General features: G+C 37.5%; 1 protein-coding gene across 7 annotated transcripts in view; it reads left to right on the top strand.

Moving 5' to 3' along the window:
• CEP290 (centrosomal protein 290) overlaps positions 1 to 17,252 on the top strand; it is a 122,585-nt gene that overhangs the window by 32,158 nt on the left and 73,175 nt on the right. For 6 of the 7 annotated variants that reach the window (XR_012156724.1, XM_073327590.1, XM_073327592.1 and 3 more), the window contains exons 7-17: positions 2,523 to 2,576; positions 4,459 to 4,611; positions 4,857 to 5,039; positions 5,478 to 5,567; positions 5,655 to 5,777; positions 6,880 to 7,003; positions 8,886 to 9,058; positions 10,677 to 10,839; positions 11,575 to 11,675; positions 11,757 to 11,844; positions 12,417 to 12,529. Coding sequence is in view for 6 of the 7 variants with exons in the window: in XM_073327590.1 (XP_073183691.1) it covers positions 2,523 to 2,576; positions 4,459 to 4,611; positions 4,857 to 5,039; positions 5,478 to 5,567; positions 5,655 to 5,777; positions 6,880 to 7,003; positions 8,886 to 9,058; positions 10,677 to 10,839; positions 11,575 to 11,675; positions 11,757 to 11,844; positions 12,417 to 12,529 (1,365 nt within the window). In the remaining variant the exon portion in view is untranslated. The remainder of the gene's footprint in view (positions 1 to 2,522; positions 2,577 to 4,458; positions 4,612 to 4,856; positions 5,040 to 5,477; positions 5,568 to 5,654; positions 5,778 to 6,879; positions 7,004 to 8,885; positions 9,059 to 10,676; positions 10,840 to 11,574; positions 11,676 to 11,756; positions 11,845 to 12,416; positions 12,530 to 17,252) is intronic. The other variant, XM_073327591.1, reaches the window with a different exon arrangement.

The following is a 17,252-nucleotide window of genomic DNA, read 5'->3' on the forward strand; positions in this document are numbered from 1 at the left end:
GAAAGCCAACCCAGTTTTCAATCTAGATCTTTGCATATTTACTATGGAAGCAAGCATACAAGATTTCCAAAATCTAATAGTACACATCCTTTTAGTTCATTTTGACACCTCTGTCCGGGTGTATCTTAAAAAATACATCACATACATGGCCCTAGGAGTTCATACCAGCCGTCCATCAAGTCCCCTATACTGTCTATGGTGCAACCAGTACCAGCCGCATTAGTAGAAGATGCAAGAAAATACATAGTGGGCAATTATGGTACTCTCGGAAGTCTCCTCCTACTTTCCGTAAGGGGTTTGCTTATGTTTGAGGCATGAGTGTTTATATCACTTCCAAAACTAGGCGTAACAAAAGGTCAAAGCTTCTCTATGGTAATGGAAATAATGTCCTGGGTAGAGGAGAATCTGCTACCTTTCCAGAGAGTTCACCTAAAAGATACAGAAAAGAAGAAAAGGGAGAGTTTTGGTCCTCCTTCTAGTGCTCCAGCTGTAGTGCTCTAGTGGCCCAGAAGAAACTTTAGACATGCCAGACAGCCAACAACCCCATATTGTACCTGCAGAAAACACCAGACCTCTTGAAGCAGGGACTCCTCCTTTAAGATTGGGAACATCTGCATTTAACAGCCTGGGTATCAGAAGAGAAGTGTAGTTCAGCATGGATTTTCCATTCATTCTAATACAGTTTGGTATCCAGACAGAAGTCAATCACAATAATTAATTGATCTGGTCAAATTTATGTTTCTGGTGTGAGGAGAAACAGAAAGCTCTTTGGGGTAGTGTTTGCACTGTGCTCAGCACAGTGGGGCCTTTACCACTAGATGTGATGCAAATAATAATCCCAAAGTTCTGGCGATTTTAGCTTTACTAGAGTTTCTCCAGGAGGTTTGGTTGGAGTCCTACTTAGAAACGTGGATACCAGCCATACCAGCATTTTGTAAACTCCATCTTAGCATCAGGTGCCAAGTTTAATCACAGTGACAAATTAGACATACCTTGCCTGGTCTTTCTCATCACCATTGCCTCTGAAGGCAACTTTTGGAATTAGTTCCCATATCCATACAAGAACTTTGTCATAAGGAAAAGGTTATTTTTATAGCTCCAGAAATTTTTCTGTTCAAGGTAAGTTCCTCTTGCCACGATTCCTGGGAAATAGTTCTTCCATCATTTTGTATGAACCCTTGGAAGTTTGTGGAACAAATGCGCGTTCCTGGAGCTCTAAAGGTATAGCTCCAGCATATGGAGTACGTATACCAACTGTAGTTGGTTCATCCTATTCTATCCAAAATGCCAAGAGCTTGAGGTTGCTGCAGGCAAGATGTAAAAATCCTGCAACAGTTGTTAGGCATATGGGAAACTGTTTGTATAAGTCCCTAAAGGCACTGGGGGAAAGTGTATGAGCCTCATCTCAGGAAGATTTACAAAGTAAGTTTTCTTTCCTCTGCAGCCTTTGGTAGGAAGATGCTACTGCTTTGGTTCCCACACAGCTCCTTAGTTCATAAAGCTCTTGCTTTGTGTGGGGGGATCTTCCTTTCCTGCATATTATTCTACTATAATAATTAAACTGCTTCCCCTTTCCCTCTCTACTACTGGGATTCACTGCTTGCTACTTCCCATGAGTAATAAATGAGGAGAGAAGCTGTGCAACAGAATGAGAAATTTCTTACCTGATAATTTTCTTTCAGTTAGCAGCTTCTCTCTGAATTTCATCCAGTTTAGTAGTCTGGTAATTCACCAGAATATAACTGAAAATTTTCTCTAAAGGAAGATTTAGACATATGTTGTCTTAAGGGTATAGTTGCCTTAAAGCTAATAATTGTTTGCTGGAATGTTTCTGTGACGGTGCAAGAACTCTTCTGGTGGCCTGAGCTGAAGGGTGAAACTTAGCCCTCAAGTCTCCTGCAACAACATTGGACTACCTGTGAATTCCCCAGGTGGAGGAATTAATTAGTCCATGAGTAATTAATTTGGAGAGAAGCTGCTAATAGAAAGAAAATGATCAGGTAAGAAATTTCTCAATTCAACATCTCTAAAACTATCATAAGATTCTAATGCATACTTTTGAGAGCCTGCATGAAGTAGGGGAACATGAATGGTGTGGGGTTTGAGAACTCCTCAGTTCTAATATTAGTTTTGTCACTGATTCACTTTGTGACCTTTAATCTGTGTGTCTGTTTCTCAATATCTAAAATGGAATAATAGTATCACCTATCTTACAGGGTTGCTGTGATGGTTAAAGTATTTATGGTGCTTTAAAACTGTAAAAGCACTATATATATGATACATTTAATTGTAGAAAATCAAATTGAGTTTTAGATGGCCTTTAGTCCTTATGTATGTAGTTGAGTGGTTTGTGCCAGCACTACTTACTCTCCTGAGGAATTCTAAACTTAAGACCAAATGAAGTACGTCCCATTGTCTTCTCCAGTATGTATCCAAGTATAGAACTTGGCTCTGAGATTCCATAACATATGACAGTTAAGCTATTTAAAATATATATAAAGACATTATTCTTGTCATTCTAGCTTGCTCTTCGAAATGAGGATGCAGAAAATGAAAACAGCAAGTTAAGAAGAGAGGTTAGCACAAAAGTGTTTCATACAATACCTATCGAATTAATGGACTGACTTAATTTATTTCATATATGTTTCTCTTTAATTTTTGACGCAACAGTCTAATTTTATTTTGGCACATTTATCAAGTACTGGAACTAAGGAAACGTTAAGTTCTAGATTTTAAGATTTTAAGACTCTCCTTTAAAAGAAGTACATGTTTGGTGAAACTTGGCTCTTCGAGGGTAGGAACTGCACCTGTCTTTGAATTTGCATAGCCCAAATTCATAACATAACATAACCCATATGTTATAACCCATAACACAGTGGGGCCATTATTTTGACTGAGCCTCTGAGGTCTACTGTAATAAAAATATGAAATAATAAAAACCTTTTTTTAGAGTCATAATATAAAATAATTTAAATTTAAATATACTGCATTACTTTAGATGTGTTACGAATTATACTTGATAGGACACGCACACAACTGCTGCGAATTATACCTGGTAGGACACGCACACAAATGCTACGGATTACACCTGGTAGGTCACGCACAGTTCGAATCTAGGCTGAGGCACATAAACAAACTCCACAACTGCAGAGTTCCCCAAAAATACTAAGTTTATTACGCTCAAGCGTGGTGCCCCCCTGCTAGCCAGGAGGGGACCCCGAATACAGATTATACAAAGGTTATATACTTTTTAGCAAAGCATGTTGCCCTTGTGCATTGGAAACCTTAGCCAATAAACAAACCCTTTTTTTATTTACCACCTATTTCTGCTTGGTGCATTACTTGTGCTAAACCAGTATATTAATTACATAGCATGGTCTTAAAGCCATGCATTAGTAACTTTTATTATCAGGATGGGAGGCCTCACATCAAAGGCCAGGAGATAGGGAGTTAGGGACCGACAAAAAACCAGATACTGGGAGTCAAGGCGGGCTGGAGACGAGGAGGAGGATTTTCACAGGAATGCAGAAGACAGACTCCTCCTGGTGCATGATGTGCTTGCTTTTAGATAATGGTGGCCCCAAACCAAAATGGAGTCACATGTGCTAACTTTTCCTTAACAGATGCCAAAATGAAGTAAAATAATGGTTAGGCTGATCTCTCAGGGTGGATTATTTAGTGATACTCATAGGGTATTTTAGGCAACTGGACACTTTTCTTTTCTTGTTTGTGGGAACTTTTGCAGTTTTTCCCTTCTCTTTTTCTAACATTCATCCATCAGTTAGGTCCTCTTTCAGGCCACAGCTACCAAGATGCACTTCTTCCACCAATGCCATTGCTGCACTGCTCCTTTCTCATGTCATTGGTTGTAGTGTTCTATATTCCTGTTGACTGGCTGTGTGAAATGTCACTTGGCTGCCTTTTAGAGCAAGTTTTAAAGGACATTCAAAAGAATCTTACAAACCTTTTTAGTTTCTGATATTTTTTCTATCTGCTGAGAAATTTCCAGATCGTGAACTTTCAGTGAGTTTGAGACTTTGAAAACTAATTTTTCCCTACCTTGTCAAAACTGATGAGTTTCACCTGTTTAAGTTTAGAAGCTATGTGCTTGGTAGTCTTTTAATTTCTAATATATATTTCCATTATTCTTTGTTAATGTATATAAAGATATGCATTTTTAAAAATTTTGTCTTTTTGCTTGTCTTATTTTTTTTAAATGTATTATTTCTAATTCTGTGTTGCTTTTCATCTCCTTTCTTCTTACTTTGTTCTGTCCTTTTTAATTTGGAGAAAAAACGAATAAAGAAAGAGGTGAGGATCTAAGGTATTCAAAAGCATACTGTAGGAATTTGAATGAGCTTTTACTGTCCTAAATGCGTGTGGTAGCTTTCTAGAAAAATAGGATTTTCAACCTCTAATTTTTACTAATTCTTTATTTTGGGGCTTCTTTGTATGCAGAATGAACAACTTCGCCAGGATGTAATTGACTACCAGAGACAAATAGATTCACAAAAGGAAATGCATATGTCACGTAGAGGAGATGAGTCTGATTACAGATCTCAATTATCCAAAAAGAACTTTGAGCTTGTCCAATATCTGGATGAAATTCAGGTAGTGTTTATGGATGCTTAATCAATTTAGTACAATGATAATGATATCATTTTATTGTCATTTGGCATAACCTTTCAGTGCCTAACAGACTGGGCTGGATTTCAAGTGGTCATCTAGAGTGTATCCCATTACTAATCCCCTAAACCTTCCAGACCCTACATTTAGTACAACAGTTATATAGTGATACAAGATTTGAAGTACCAAACCATATATTTTTAAAAGTAACTTTTTCTTTAACTTTGTAGAGTTTGACTGAAACTAATGAGAAATTAGAAGCTCAAAACCAGGAAATGAGGAAGAACTTGGAAGAATCAGTGCAGGAAATGGAGAAGATGACTGATGAGTATAACAAAATGAAACTTATTGTGCAGCAGTCTGATATTGTTATGGACCAATTAAGAAAGGAAAATGAACAGTATAAGTTTCAGGTAATAAATGGCTTGTCCATTATTGAAGGGTATGTAATTTTCTGGACAATGCTGCACAGTGGCGATTTGCCTTAAACCTAAGACACGATTTTTTTAATGTTTTAAAAATGCAGCTTTCTTTCTAGCAGAGAAAAAATGTTCAGCTTATTTTATTCAACTCCAAATAAGAAAAAATGCTACTTTCTTTAACAAAACAAAACAAAAAAATGGTTCTTGACTAGAGAGCTTACTTGAAACCCAGCACAAATGTTGAGAACTTGATTATAAATCATAGAAAAAAAGCTTCATATAAAATGTTAACATTCCTCTAAGTGTATTACAAGTTTGCATCACTGCTATAGCATTAATGTAATAAGTGTATTTACAGGGTGTGTGTGTGTGTGTATAATATAATATAATGTGTAAATTTTTATGGAATTAATCAATGTCAATTTACAGACCCAGGAACTAACAGACCAACTTAAAGCAAAAAATGAAGAAGATGATCCCCTCATAGCAGCTGTAAATGCAAAAGTTGAAGAATGGAAGGTACTTTATAGTAGTTTCTGATTGCATGTTACGTTTAGGAATTATTGTAAGTGTCTCTCCTTATTATGTTGCTTATGTTCCTTGCAGAGAATCTTGGCTTCTAAAGATGATGAAATCATAGAATATCAGCAGATGTTGTTTAACTTGAGAGAGAAACTGAAAATGGCTCAACTTGATGCAGACAAAAACAACGTTATGGCACTCCAGCAGGTACAGTCTATGCAAACGTGTATGTGTCATAACCTCTGTTTTAAACAACTGCCTGTACAGTCCATGTGTCAAACACTATGTCATTGGGCAGTTGAGTATCTGTTTCAGATCTATGCAAAGCTTTACCTCCTTTCAAGTGTCCCTCATTTTAGTCCCAACATTATTCATGTTCCACACAAATTTGGTGTCCTTTCACTTTTGCTGTAGAAAATTATTGACATTAGAAATAAGGAATTGTAAAACCATATGCAACTGTGTCAGTCTCTTACCTTTCAGCTGAAATATGGCTGGTTTGATTTCTGCCAAAGACTGAACTTTTGTTTCTGCAAAGTTTTTATCAAATCAGTTCAGCTGTTGTTTTTGAGACTTTCCTGTTATACAGTCTTTCTGTGACTTCTTTTGAACTGTTCTCCTTCCACTCAGCATAGAGAAATACATTATACTCTGTATGCAGTTTCTGAAGCTGCACATGCATGCACAGAATCTGTGGAATAGTGGCATACTTTTAAGAGCTTACATTGCACATATAGAACTAGATGGTACAAAGTACATTTTTATTTTTTAAACCTCTAACTTTGAGAAATCCCAACCAAATTTTCACTAAACCTCTGAAAGACACATGCAACCAGGAACAGACGAATTGCCCTACAGGCCAGTGGTCTGTCAAGTCCAGAATCCTGTCTCTGTCAGTAGCCAGGACCAGATGCTTATGAGGAATTTGCAAGAAAGACCCCAATCTTGCCAACATGCACATGCTTAACTTTGGTTGGTCCACTGAAGTTGATATATATCTCAAAACAGCTTAATAAATATGTATTTAAAGGGTATTGCTTTAAGAACTATTTTTACAAGCTAGTATTAATTGTATATTTTACTTTTCACTATTTTTCTTTTATTTTTACTGCTTTGCGTTTATATACCCAACTACTAGATAATATCTGAACTTTATGTTGTAAGTATTACTGTTTCTTTCTTTCAGATTTTTTTTTGTATTAATTGTTCTACATCTCTTCATTTTCTTTCTGTTCAAAGTAGTAAGTTACTCTGTGTTAGTAGTTTATTAAATGTTAATTACTTTTCTAACATAATTGCATTTTTGTAGGGAGTGGAAGAACGAGACAGTCAGATCAGGTTGCTCACTGAGCAAGTTGAACAATATACAAAAGAAATGGAAAAAAATGCATTGATTATTGAGGATTTGAAAAATGAACTCCAAAAAGATAAAGGTAAGTTGAAATTTTTATTTAAAGATATATGTTGTCAACTTGTAATGAGCATTTTTTAAAACTTTACATTGTTTTCGGTATTTTTAAAGATTATGAATGAAATTTATTCTCTTACTGATTCACTGTTTCCATTTTACAAACATTGGGGACTGGCTTTCAGTGTGTGGGTGTGATCAGATTAATTGTTTATAGTTATTGAAGTATCTAGTATTAACGTCTGTTTTATAAATACTTGTCATATTTCTTCAAGTTCTATAGACTTATGTAAGTTTTACTCAGAAATATACAGTTACATTTTCTCTTGCATAGTTATATATACAAACAGTAATAGATTGCCTATATACCAATTTTAAAAGTAGATCATTTCACTGTGACTCTGTGAAAAATTACCTTTAAAAAGAGTAAGTAAAATTCAAATACAAACTGGAGTAAGAGAACATTTATTAGACCTCCAGAAGCAAAGAAATGAAGCTGGGCTCTGATTCTGCATAGATTTAGGCCTTATTTATCTTCATAGGGAAGTTATAAGGGTATAAGGCAGGGGTGGCCAGCCTGAGAAGGAGCCAGAACTTACCAATGTACATTGCCAAAGAGCCACAGTAATATATCAGCAGCCCCCCATCAGCTCTTCCCCCTGCTCCCAGCACCTCCCACCCACCGGCAGCCCCACTGATCAGTGCCTACGCCTCCCTCCTCACACCTTCCGATCAGTTGTTTTGTGGCATGCAGGAGGTTCTGGGCCGGGGCGGGGGAAAGGGGAGGAGCAAGGGCACGGCAGGCTCAGGGTATGGGCCGGGAAGGGGTGGAGTGGGGGCAGGGCCTGTGGCAGGGCCAGGGGTTGAGCGGTGAGCACCCCCTGGCACATTGGAAAGTTGGTACCTGTAGCTCCAGCGCCGGAGTCGGTGCCTATACAAGGAGCCGCATATTAACTTCTGAAGAGCCCACCCCTGGTATAAGGTGTGAATTTAAACTGCTATAACTTTACTGGTGTAATATCCCTTGTGGACAGTTATTCTGGTATAAAATGCCTCTTTCTGGTTTAATTTGTGTCTCTTTGGAATCAGTTTAAGAAGAGCTGGGGAAAAAAAATATTTTTCTGGAATAAGAGTTTTTATGTAGAGGAGTTATACCAGTATAAATGTAACAGTTTAACTACATTAGTATAATTATACCACTATAACTAGATACATTTCCCATGTAGTCAAGCCCTTACATGTATGCTTATCTTAATTTACTGTGAGCACTTCCTTCAGCTTCAATGGAAGTAATCCGAATGCATAAGATTAAACATATACATAAGTCTTTGCAGGATCAGGGCCTTAGTATATCAAGTCTTGATCCTGTAAAGTCTTACACACTTGAAATGTGTGTTGTGCCATTGAACTCAAATGGAATGCTATTTTCCATTATATGAACTAACTTCACATAAGTTGCCGTAACGGTTGCTTGTAAAAATAAAAAGGCCATAATATAAACTAGTGTAAAACTATTTATTTCAGAATGAAGTTAAAAGATTTGTGAAAACCAAAACTCAAATACAAAACAATAATTTACTTGAGGCAACTTTTCTAGATTTCAATCCAAGCAAAGTGAAAGCACTCAGGTTTCAGAGTAACAGCCGTGTTAGTCTGTATTCGCAAAAAGAAAAGGAGTACTTGTGGCACCTTAGAGACTAACCAATTTATTTGAGCATGAGCTTTTGTGAGCTACAGCTCACTTCATCGGATCACGAAAGCTCATGCTCAAATAAATTGGTTAGTCTCTAAGGTGCCACAAGTACTGCTTTTCTTTTTGTGAAAGCATTCAGTTACCTCATATCAGAAATAGCTTAATGTTCTTAATCATTCAAAATATAACAGCAAAATTTTGCTTTTCTTTCCAGGTTTCTCATCTCTTGCTCAGCAGAATCATATTAGAGAAATACAGGAAAAATTACAACTGCTAGAACATAGAACTAAAGAGGCTGAGAGAGTGGCAGAATTAGCAGAGTCTGATGCTAGGGAAAAGGACAAAGAACTCATTGAGGCTCTGAAGCAAACGAGAGTCTATGAAACGGTACACAGTTTGTTTGATAAAATGGAAAGAGCAGTTTTTGACTATATCTTCAACAGATTGTTTTTTTTGTTTGTTTGTTTGTTTGCAGTTTTTCCATTTACTATGTCCTAGCTGAAAAATAAACCAAAAACAAATGTCAAATGAACAACTTCCCATGTTGTTTTTTCTCTCATTCTTATGCATTCCTTGATCTTGTTGTAAATGGTAGATGAGTGAATTGAGTCTTAAGTTAGCCATATTTGGCAAGGTAAATGAAGCATCTATTTGAGCATCCGGAATAGTTGTCTTGAGACAACATAAGTTGGATAGCCAAGATGACGAACTTCTGAAGGGTCAACACTTAAGCTAGTAACAGAACTCCATCTTGCAGATGGTGGGAAAACCATTTCTGAGAATCACTGGCAGCACCAAGTAAAAAAAAATTTGTCGGAGAAGTAAGATGAATGAAAAGATGCCATTTTTAGATAATCACTTTCCTGATCCTAACTGCTTTAAATTTTTACATTTGTAAAATACTCTGCAAATTTGGGCCCTGATTCTTTGCAGAGTTCTGTGTGTGTGGTGCTCATGGCAGGATCAGGGACTTAGCGTGTGCATGTTACACATGTACATCTCAGGGTAAAGAAAAAGATGCAGTTCCTTTCCATTGCATGAATTATGTTGTTTGTTAAATAGTAAATGTCGCATTGCCGGATGATATCTGATTATCAGTGATAAGCTTTACGTTTTTGGGGTTTTTTTAGAGCTATACTTGTGAAAGGGTGATCACGTGACAATTCTGTTTGACAATGCAATGGAAGGTTTTTGTTTACGATATTTTCAAAATAAAAAAAAACAGAACCTTTTTATGGCAACATTTTTTAGGGTTGCAGAATATTCATGCAAAAGTACGTTTTAAAAATGTGCGCTAGACTCAGACTCAGCAGAGAGGCATGTGTATTTCTCAAAGGTAGAGGATTTTTTAAAATAACTCAGTGTTCTGATTCAGTTTATTATGAAACATTGAACAAGTATGGTTAACATTTACTTTGAGCAAAAAACACCTTTGTGTTCGTACTCATTCAACTTTTCACTGCAAAAGCTGTTTGGAATAGCAATATGTCTTAAGCAAACTTTTTTAATTATTAAAGAACCCCGTATATTTTGATTGATAAAATAAAAAAATAGGACACTTCAGAGTTCTAAAAGAAGATCTCTGGACCCAGGGACGTTATGTAAAATCTGTATGTATTGTCTTTGACAAAGGTATGCTGGAATTCAGTAAAACTGCATGCATTGTCATGGTGACACTACTTACAAACACTTATAGTCATATGCAAATTTTGATCAAAAATTAAAAAAGGAAAGAGACGTAAAGTATTGTAAATTAAGACTTCCATTCTGATTACAAAGTGCTATTTTCCATGATCAGAAAAATGATTATACTTGCTCTTCAATGGACTTTGGATCAGGCCTTTCAAGGGGGTGGATTACTTCAACTGATAGAACCTATAATGTTCTTTCAAAAGAATCCCTCCACTTACTCATAACCTTCTTACCTGTCATGAGTCTTTCATTTTAGTATAATGTTTGGACAATTGACGAAGTCCTTTTAAATTCACTTTTGGGACTATTTCAGGGAATATATGGTTTGGAAGATGCTGTTGCTGAAATAAAGGATTTAAAAAAGCAGATTAAAATAAGAGATCGTGAGACTGAAGGATTGATTAAGGAAATGAACAAACTTGAACTTAAAATCAGTGATTTTCTTGATGAAAATGAAGACCTCAGGGAACGCTTAGGTATGTCATTTATGAAATTTTACAAAGATTTCACTGTGTCATAAAGTTCAAATAACATTCTATTAATGCAAATATCTTATCTTATTGTAATTCAGGGTGTGTAAATTATTTTATTTTTCTTACTAAAAATGAAGTGATTAATTTATTTCTTTATTTATTAGGAAGAAATGATTAGCTGTAGGATTGTTCATGAACAAATGTGGTCAGTAAGCTGCTCTTGACTGAGCTACATTTCTCTCCTCCCTCCTACTCCAGAAGAACAAGAGGAAGTAGTGTTTGCAACCTTCATTTTTATTTCTATGATGCTATCTAACTTTTCCTGATTCCAGAACGTCTCATGCAGCATAGTACATTCTAACACTATGATATTTGTGAAGAAAATATTATAGTGTTGTCTGTCATAATATTGATGGAAAAATGCAGAAAGAAAAAAACATGAGTTAGTCTGTGTAGGCTTTTATAGCAAAAGATAAATTACTACCTGAAGTTAAGTATATTACTTTTAGTTATGGGTAAGTCAACTAATATTGTCCTTTTTCCAGATTATATTAGCCATGGAAGAGTTGTTATATATGAAGAAAATAAGTGTCCTTATTGGTTTTCTGTATAATTATTGGTAATCCTACTTGAATATGAAAGTATTCTTATTTAAATGGGTTATGTGTTAATGCTTTGTAAAGTTAGAATTATTTTATCTAACTAATGAATAATTACACAGCATGGATTGTGTTTCAGGTCTTGATCCAAAGACAATGATAGATTTAACTGAATATAAAAACAGCAAGGCACTAAAACAGCAGCAGTACAGAGCTGAAAACCAGATCCTTTTAAAAGAGGCAAGTGATAAATTATGTTTAGGCATATTTTGTAAAATGAAACTGAACAGAAATAAATATTAATATTTGATTAATGTGCAGATTGAAAGACTGGAAGAAGAAAGAGTTGCCCTGAAACAACAGATTCGTAAACTGGCTCAGGAGAAAGGAAAAAGAGCGGCAATGTTAGGTAGGACAGAATCACGGCAGTTTATTTAGATTTTGTCAGTTTTCAGACCAGCCACTGAAAGTGGTTCTGTGTAGCTATATTTGGGATAACTTGACAATGTGCCGCATTTGCTAATGTATCTAAATGTTATGAAACTGAGTATAGATAGTGGCCCAGATCTTCAGCTGCACCAGAGTTCTAGTTGGTGTATCTGAAGGAAAGGGATGGATTGGCTTTTTATTTCACTAATCATCCAGCCTCTTGCGTGTTCTAACTTGTGCTGGCTTGTAATGGCTTCTGAAGAGTTATCAGAGTGCAGAACGCTCCAGCCGCACCCTCCCTCTCTCCTCAGGCAAATGTTTGTAACAGAGACATTGCAAAGAGCTGGCTATGCCAATTCTACACCAGCCAGAAATATATCCACCGCAGGGGAATCATCAGCTGCCTGCCAGGAGCAACTTTATGACTCCTTTGCATCACAGAACAAGACCAGAAATCTAGCCCATTGTTTGGAACATTTCATTTTGTTGTCAGGAGATAGATAAATTCATTCATAATAATTTGTTGTTATTCATACATGTATTGGTAATTAGGATTGGATGCAGATGACCTGCAGCTGATTGATAGCTTTACTGAGGATCTGAAGATAAAAAAAGGGAAATCAGACTTCATGAGCACAGTTAATGTTGATGAAGTTAAAGCAAAGGTAGGGTCATGATATGGGAATGCGTATTGTATTTTTTTCTGTATGAGTTGGGCCCCAAAATAGGAACTGTTAGTGTCTGAGTATATAGTTTTTAGACTTACACTAAGAATTAATAACTATATGGAACTATCTAAAGAAACAATCCTAAATGAATTGTCTTTAGCTACTGATGTAACAATAATAAGCATTGTTTACTTTTCTATGAATACAGGATAACAATTCATATAACATGGAAATGAAAAACATACTTTCAATTAGACGAGCATCGTTTAATGTGTTAAAATCTGAGAAGGATATATCTGAAAATACCATGGCTTTGGGAAATCTATCAAGAAGAATTTCTAGTGTACTTCATAATCTAAATCGGTCAGAAAAAAGTGGAAATATTTTTGTCCAGTTAGATTCTAGACACCTGGCACAGATGCAGCCAAAAGATGATGGCCATAGTTCAGAAACTTTTACTATAAAAGAACTTTACAGATCATCAGGATTACAATCTACAGAGACACTAGGGACAACAGGCTATGCAACTAATAGACAGCTATCAAAAGGCTTAAAATCAGACCATCCATGTTCATTTTCTGCTGCACAAATAATTCAAAAGGATTCCAAAAGCCAGCAGATACAAGGACAGAATGGCCAAAATTATGGGGAAAAAGCATCTTTTCAGAAACAAACAGCAATATGCTCTGGTTCAGACCAAACATTTTCTGAAGATTTCCAGGGAGGGCTGTCTCTTAGTCAAAAATCTGCCATTTTTTGTCAGTCTATTCTTGGAAAGCCAGTAACACCATACAAATCACAAGCAGTGAAGCTGAAAGATGAACAGAACTATTCTCAAATAAAGTATTCTGATTTCTTAACTGATTTTCATGATGTCAGCAAAGAACAGATAGCCTTTCCAGAATCATTGCAGGCAGAAATTTTGAAAAGTGGACTTGAAGGTGGACCATCAGAATACGTATGTCAGGTAGATCCAGTCGAAAATCTCATAGGGCAATTGAGGAGTGAATTATTTTTTCTTAGATCACAGGTGAGGCTTCTCCACTATACCTGTAAGTTTACCTTTTGTAATTATTAAAGAAAATATATTCAGTAACAGATAACAGACAAAGTACATTTCTTATTTTCTGTGTTTCAACTTGATTAAAGTATATAAGACCGTTCCATTCCAGCACATTTAAGGTTTCGGTAATAAAACATAGAAAGTTCTTTAAATATAAAGCCACCAGAATCACAACTGCTTCTTAGTCAATATGTAGACAGCAAAAGTGTAAAAGAGTTGTTGTTGTTTTTTTTAAATGGAAAACAAGATTAGAGAGCTTTTTAGTTCTGTGGTCAGTTTTGTTTTTTGCAGAAGTTTAACTTTTGAGAAGTTTAACTTCTCCCCCTTCCAATCTTATCTTTCAGACTCCCTCATGACTGTAGTGTTCCCTCCATTCTTATATTTTAGTTTCAGTTAAGCAACAAGCCACAGTAGCATGAGGCATAGGTGCCAACTCTATGGGTGCTCCAGGGTTGGAGCACCCACAGAAAAAAATTAGTGGATGCTTAGCACCCATCGGTAGCCAGCTCCCTGCCTCCTCCCTAGCACCTCCTGTCCACTTGTGGCCTCACCAATCAACTCCATCCCAGCGCCTCCCGCCCTCTGTGATCAGCTGCTCTGTGGTGTGCAGGAGGCGCTGGGAGTGAGGGGGAGGAGTGGGGATAGGGTGTACTCAGGGGAGGGGGCAGAATTGGGGCAAAAGAGGGTGGGGTGGAGGTGTAGCGGGGTTGGGAAGAGGTAAGGTGGAGGGGGAGGTTTGCGGGGGAGCAGGTTTGGGGGGAGGTTAGGGTTGGAGTTGGGATGGGGGGAAGGGCTGAGCACCCCTGGGGCCTGGAGGAAGGGTCTGTGGCATGAGGTGAGTCACCTGTTAATTAGAAAAGGCGGACTTGAGGCACCTTAGAGACTAACAAATTTATTTGAGCATAAGCTTTCGTGAGCTACAGCTCACTTCATCGGATACATTCAGTGGAAAATAGAGTGGGGAGATTTATATACACAGAGAACATAAAACAGTGGGTGTTACCATACACGCTGTAATGAGAGTGATCACTTAAGGTGAGCTATTACGAGCAGGAGAGCAGAGGGGAAGAGAACCTTTTGTAGTGATAATCAAGGTGGGCCATTTCCAGCAGTTGACAAGAATGGCTGAGGAACAGCCTGGGGAGGGGAGAGGAATAAACATGGGGAAATAGTTTTACTTTGTGTAATGATCCATCCACTCCCAGTCTTTATTCAAGCCTAAGTTAATTGTATCCAGTTTGCAAATTAATTCTAATTCAGCAGTCTCTCGTTGGAGTCTGTTTTTGAAGTTTTTTTGTTGAAGAATTGCTACTTACGTCTGTAATCGAGTGACCAAAGAGATTGAAGGGTTCTCTGACTGGTTACCTACTACAGGACAGGCCCAACAAAGAAAATAACAGAACACCACTAGCCATCACCTTCAGCCCTCAATTAAAACCTCTCCAACGCATCGTCAAGGATCTACAACCTATCCTGAAGGACGACCCATCACTCTTACAGATCTTGGGAGACAGGCCAGTCCTTGCTTACAGACAGCCCCCCAACCTGAAGCAAATACTCACCAGCAACCACACACCACACAACAGAACCACTAACCCAGAAACCTATCCTTGCAACAAAGCCCGTTGCCAACTGTGTCCACATATCTATTCAGGGGACACCATCATAGGGCCTAATCACATCAGCCACACTATCAGAGGCTTTCACCTGCACATCTACCAATGTGATATATGACATCATGTGCCAGCAATGCCCCTCTGCCATGTACATTGGCCAAACTAGACAGTCTCTGCTTAAGAGAATAAATGGACACAAATCAGACGTCAAGAATTATAACATTCAAAAACCAGTCGGAGAACACTTCAATCTCTTTGGTCACTCGATTACAGACCTAAGAGTGGCAATTCTTCAACAAAAAAACTTCAAAAACAGACTCCAACGAGAGACTGCTGAATTGGAATTAATTTGCAAACTGGATACAATTAACTTAGGCTTGAATAAAGACTGGGAGTGGATGGATCATTACAGAAAGTAAAACTATTTCCCCATGTTTATTCTCCCCCTCTTCCCCTCACTGTTCCTCAGACGTTCTTGTCAACTGCTGGAAATGGCCCACCTTGATTATTACTACAAAAGGTTTTTCCCGCCCCCGCTCTCCTGCTGGTAATAGCTCACCTTAAGTGATCACTCTTGTTACAGTGTGTATGGTAACACCCATTGTTTCATGTTCTCTGTGTATATAAGTCTCCCCACTGTATTTTCCACTGAATGCATCTGATGAAGTGAGCTGTAGCTCACAAAAGCTTATGCTCAAATAAATTTGTTAGTCTCTAAAGTGCCACAGGTCCTCCTTTTCTTTTTGCGGATACAGACTAACACGGCTGCTACTCTGAAACTTGTTAAATAGTTTACATTTAGATAAAGTCCAGTAATTTACAGCTCTTGTCTGGATGAGGTGGGGGCTGAGACAGTGCTGCTCTTTGATATTAGTGGAAACATTAATGAATTGCTAGGGGGGAGTACAAAACTATAGCACAAACATACAGGAACAAAATCAGAAAGGCTAAGGCACAGAATGTGTTACACCTAGCAAGGGACATAAAAGGCCATAAGAAGAGGTTCTTTAAATACATAAGAAGCAAAAGAAAGACAAAGGAAAGTATAGGTTCTCTACTTAGCAGGGAAGGAGAGGTAATAACTCATGACATCAGGAAAGTTGGGGTGTTTAATGCTTATTTTGCTTCAGTCTTCACTAAAAAAGATTATTGGTGACCAGATACTCAACACAATTAATGTTAACAACATGGAGGAAGGAACACAAGCCAAAACAGGGAACATAAGAATGGCCCTACTGGCTCAGACCAAAGGTCCATCTAGCCCAGTATCCTGTCTTCCGACAGTGGCCAGTGCCAGGTGCCCCAGAGGGAATGAACAGAGCAGGTAATCATCAAGTGACCCATCCCCTGTCACTCATTCCCAGCTTCTGGCAAACAGAGGCTAGGGACACCATTCCTACCCACCCTGGCTAATAGTCATTGATGGACCTATCTTCCATTTTTTGAACCCTGTTATGGCCTTGGCCTTCACAACATCCTCCGGCACAGGTTGACTGTGAGTTGTGTGAAGAAATACTTCCTTTTATTTGTTTTAAACCTGCTGCTTATTAATTTCATTTGGTGACCCCTAGTTCTTGTGTTATGAGAAGTAGTAAACAACACTTCCTTATCTAGTTTCTCTACACCAGTCATGATTTTATAGACCTCATATCTCCCCTTAGCCATCTCTTTTCCAAGCTTAAAAGTCCCAGTCTTATTAATCTCTCCTCATATGGAAGTCATTCCATACCCCTAATAATTTTTGTTTCTCTTTTCTGAACCTTTTCCAATTCCAATTTTTTGAGATGGGGCTACCACATCTGCACACATTTTTCAAGATGTGGGCATACCATAGATTTATATAGAGGTAACATGATATTTTCTGTCCTATTATCTATCCCTTTCTTAATTATTCCCAGCATTCTGTTCACTTTTTTGACTGCCGCTGCACATTGAGTGGATGTTTTCAGAAAACTATCCACAAAGACTCCAAGATTTCTTTCTTGAGTGGTTACAGCTAATTTAGACCCTATCATTGTATATGTATAGTTGGGATTATGCT

The sequence above is a fragment of the Lepidochelys kempii genome, chromosome 1 (assembly GCF_965140265.1).
Source record: "Lepidochelys kempii isolate rLepKem1 chromosome 1, rLepKem1.hap2, whole genome shotgun sequence".
NCBI classification, from domain to species: Eukaryota; Metazoa; Chordata; order Testudines; family Cheloniidae; genus Lepidochelys; species Lepidochelys kempii.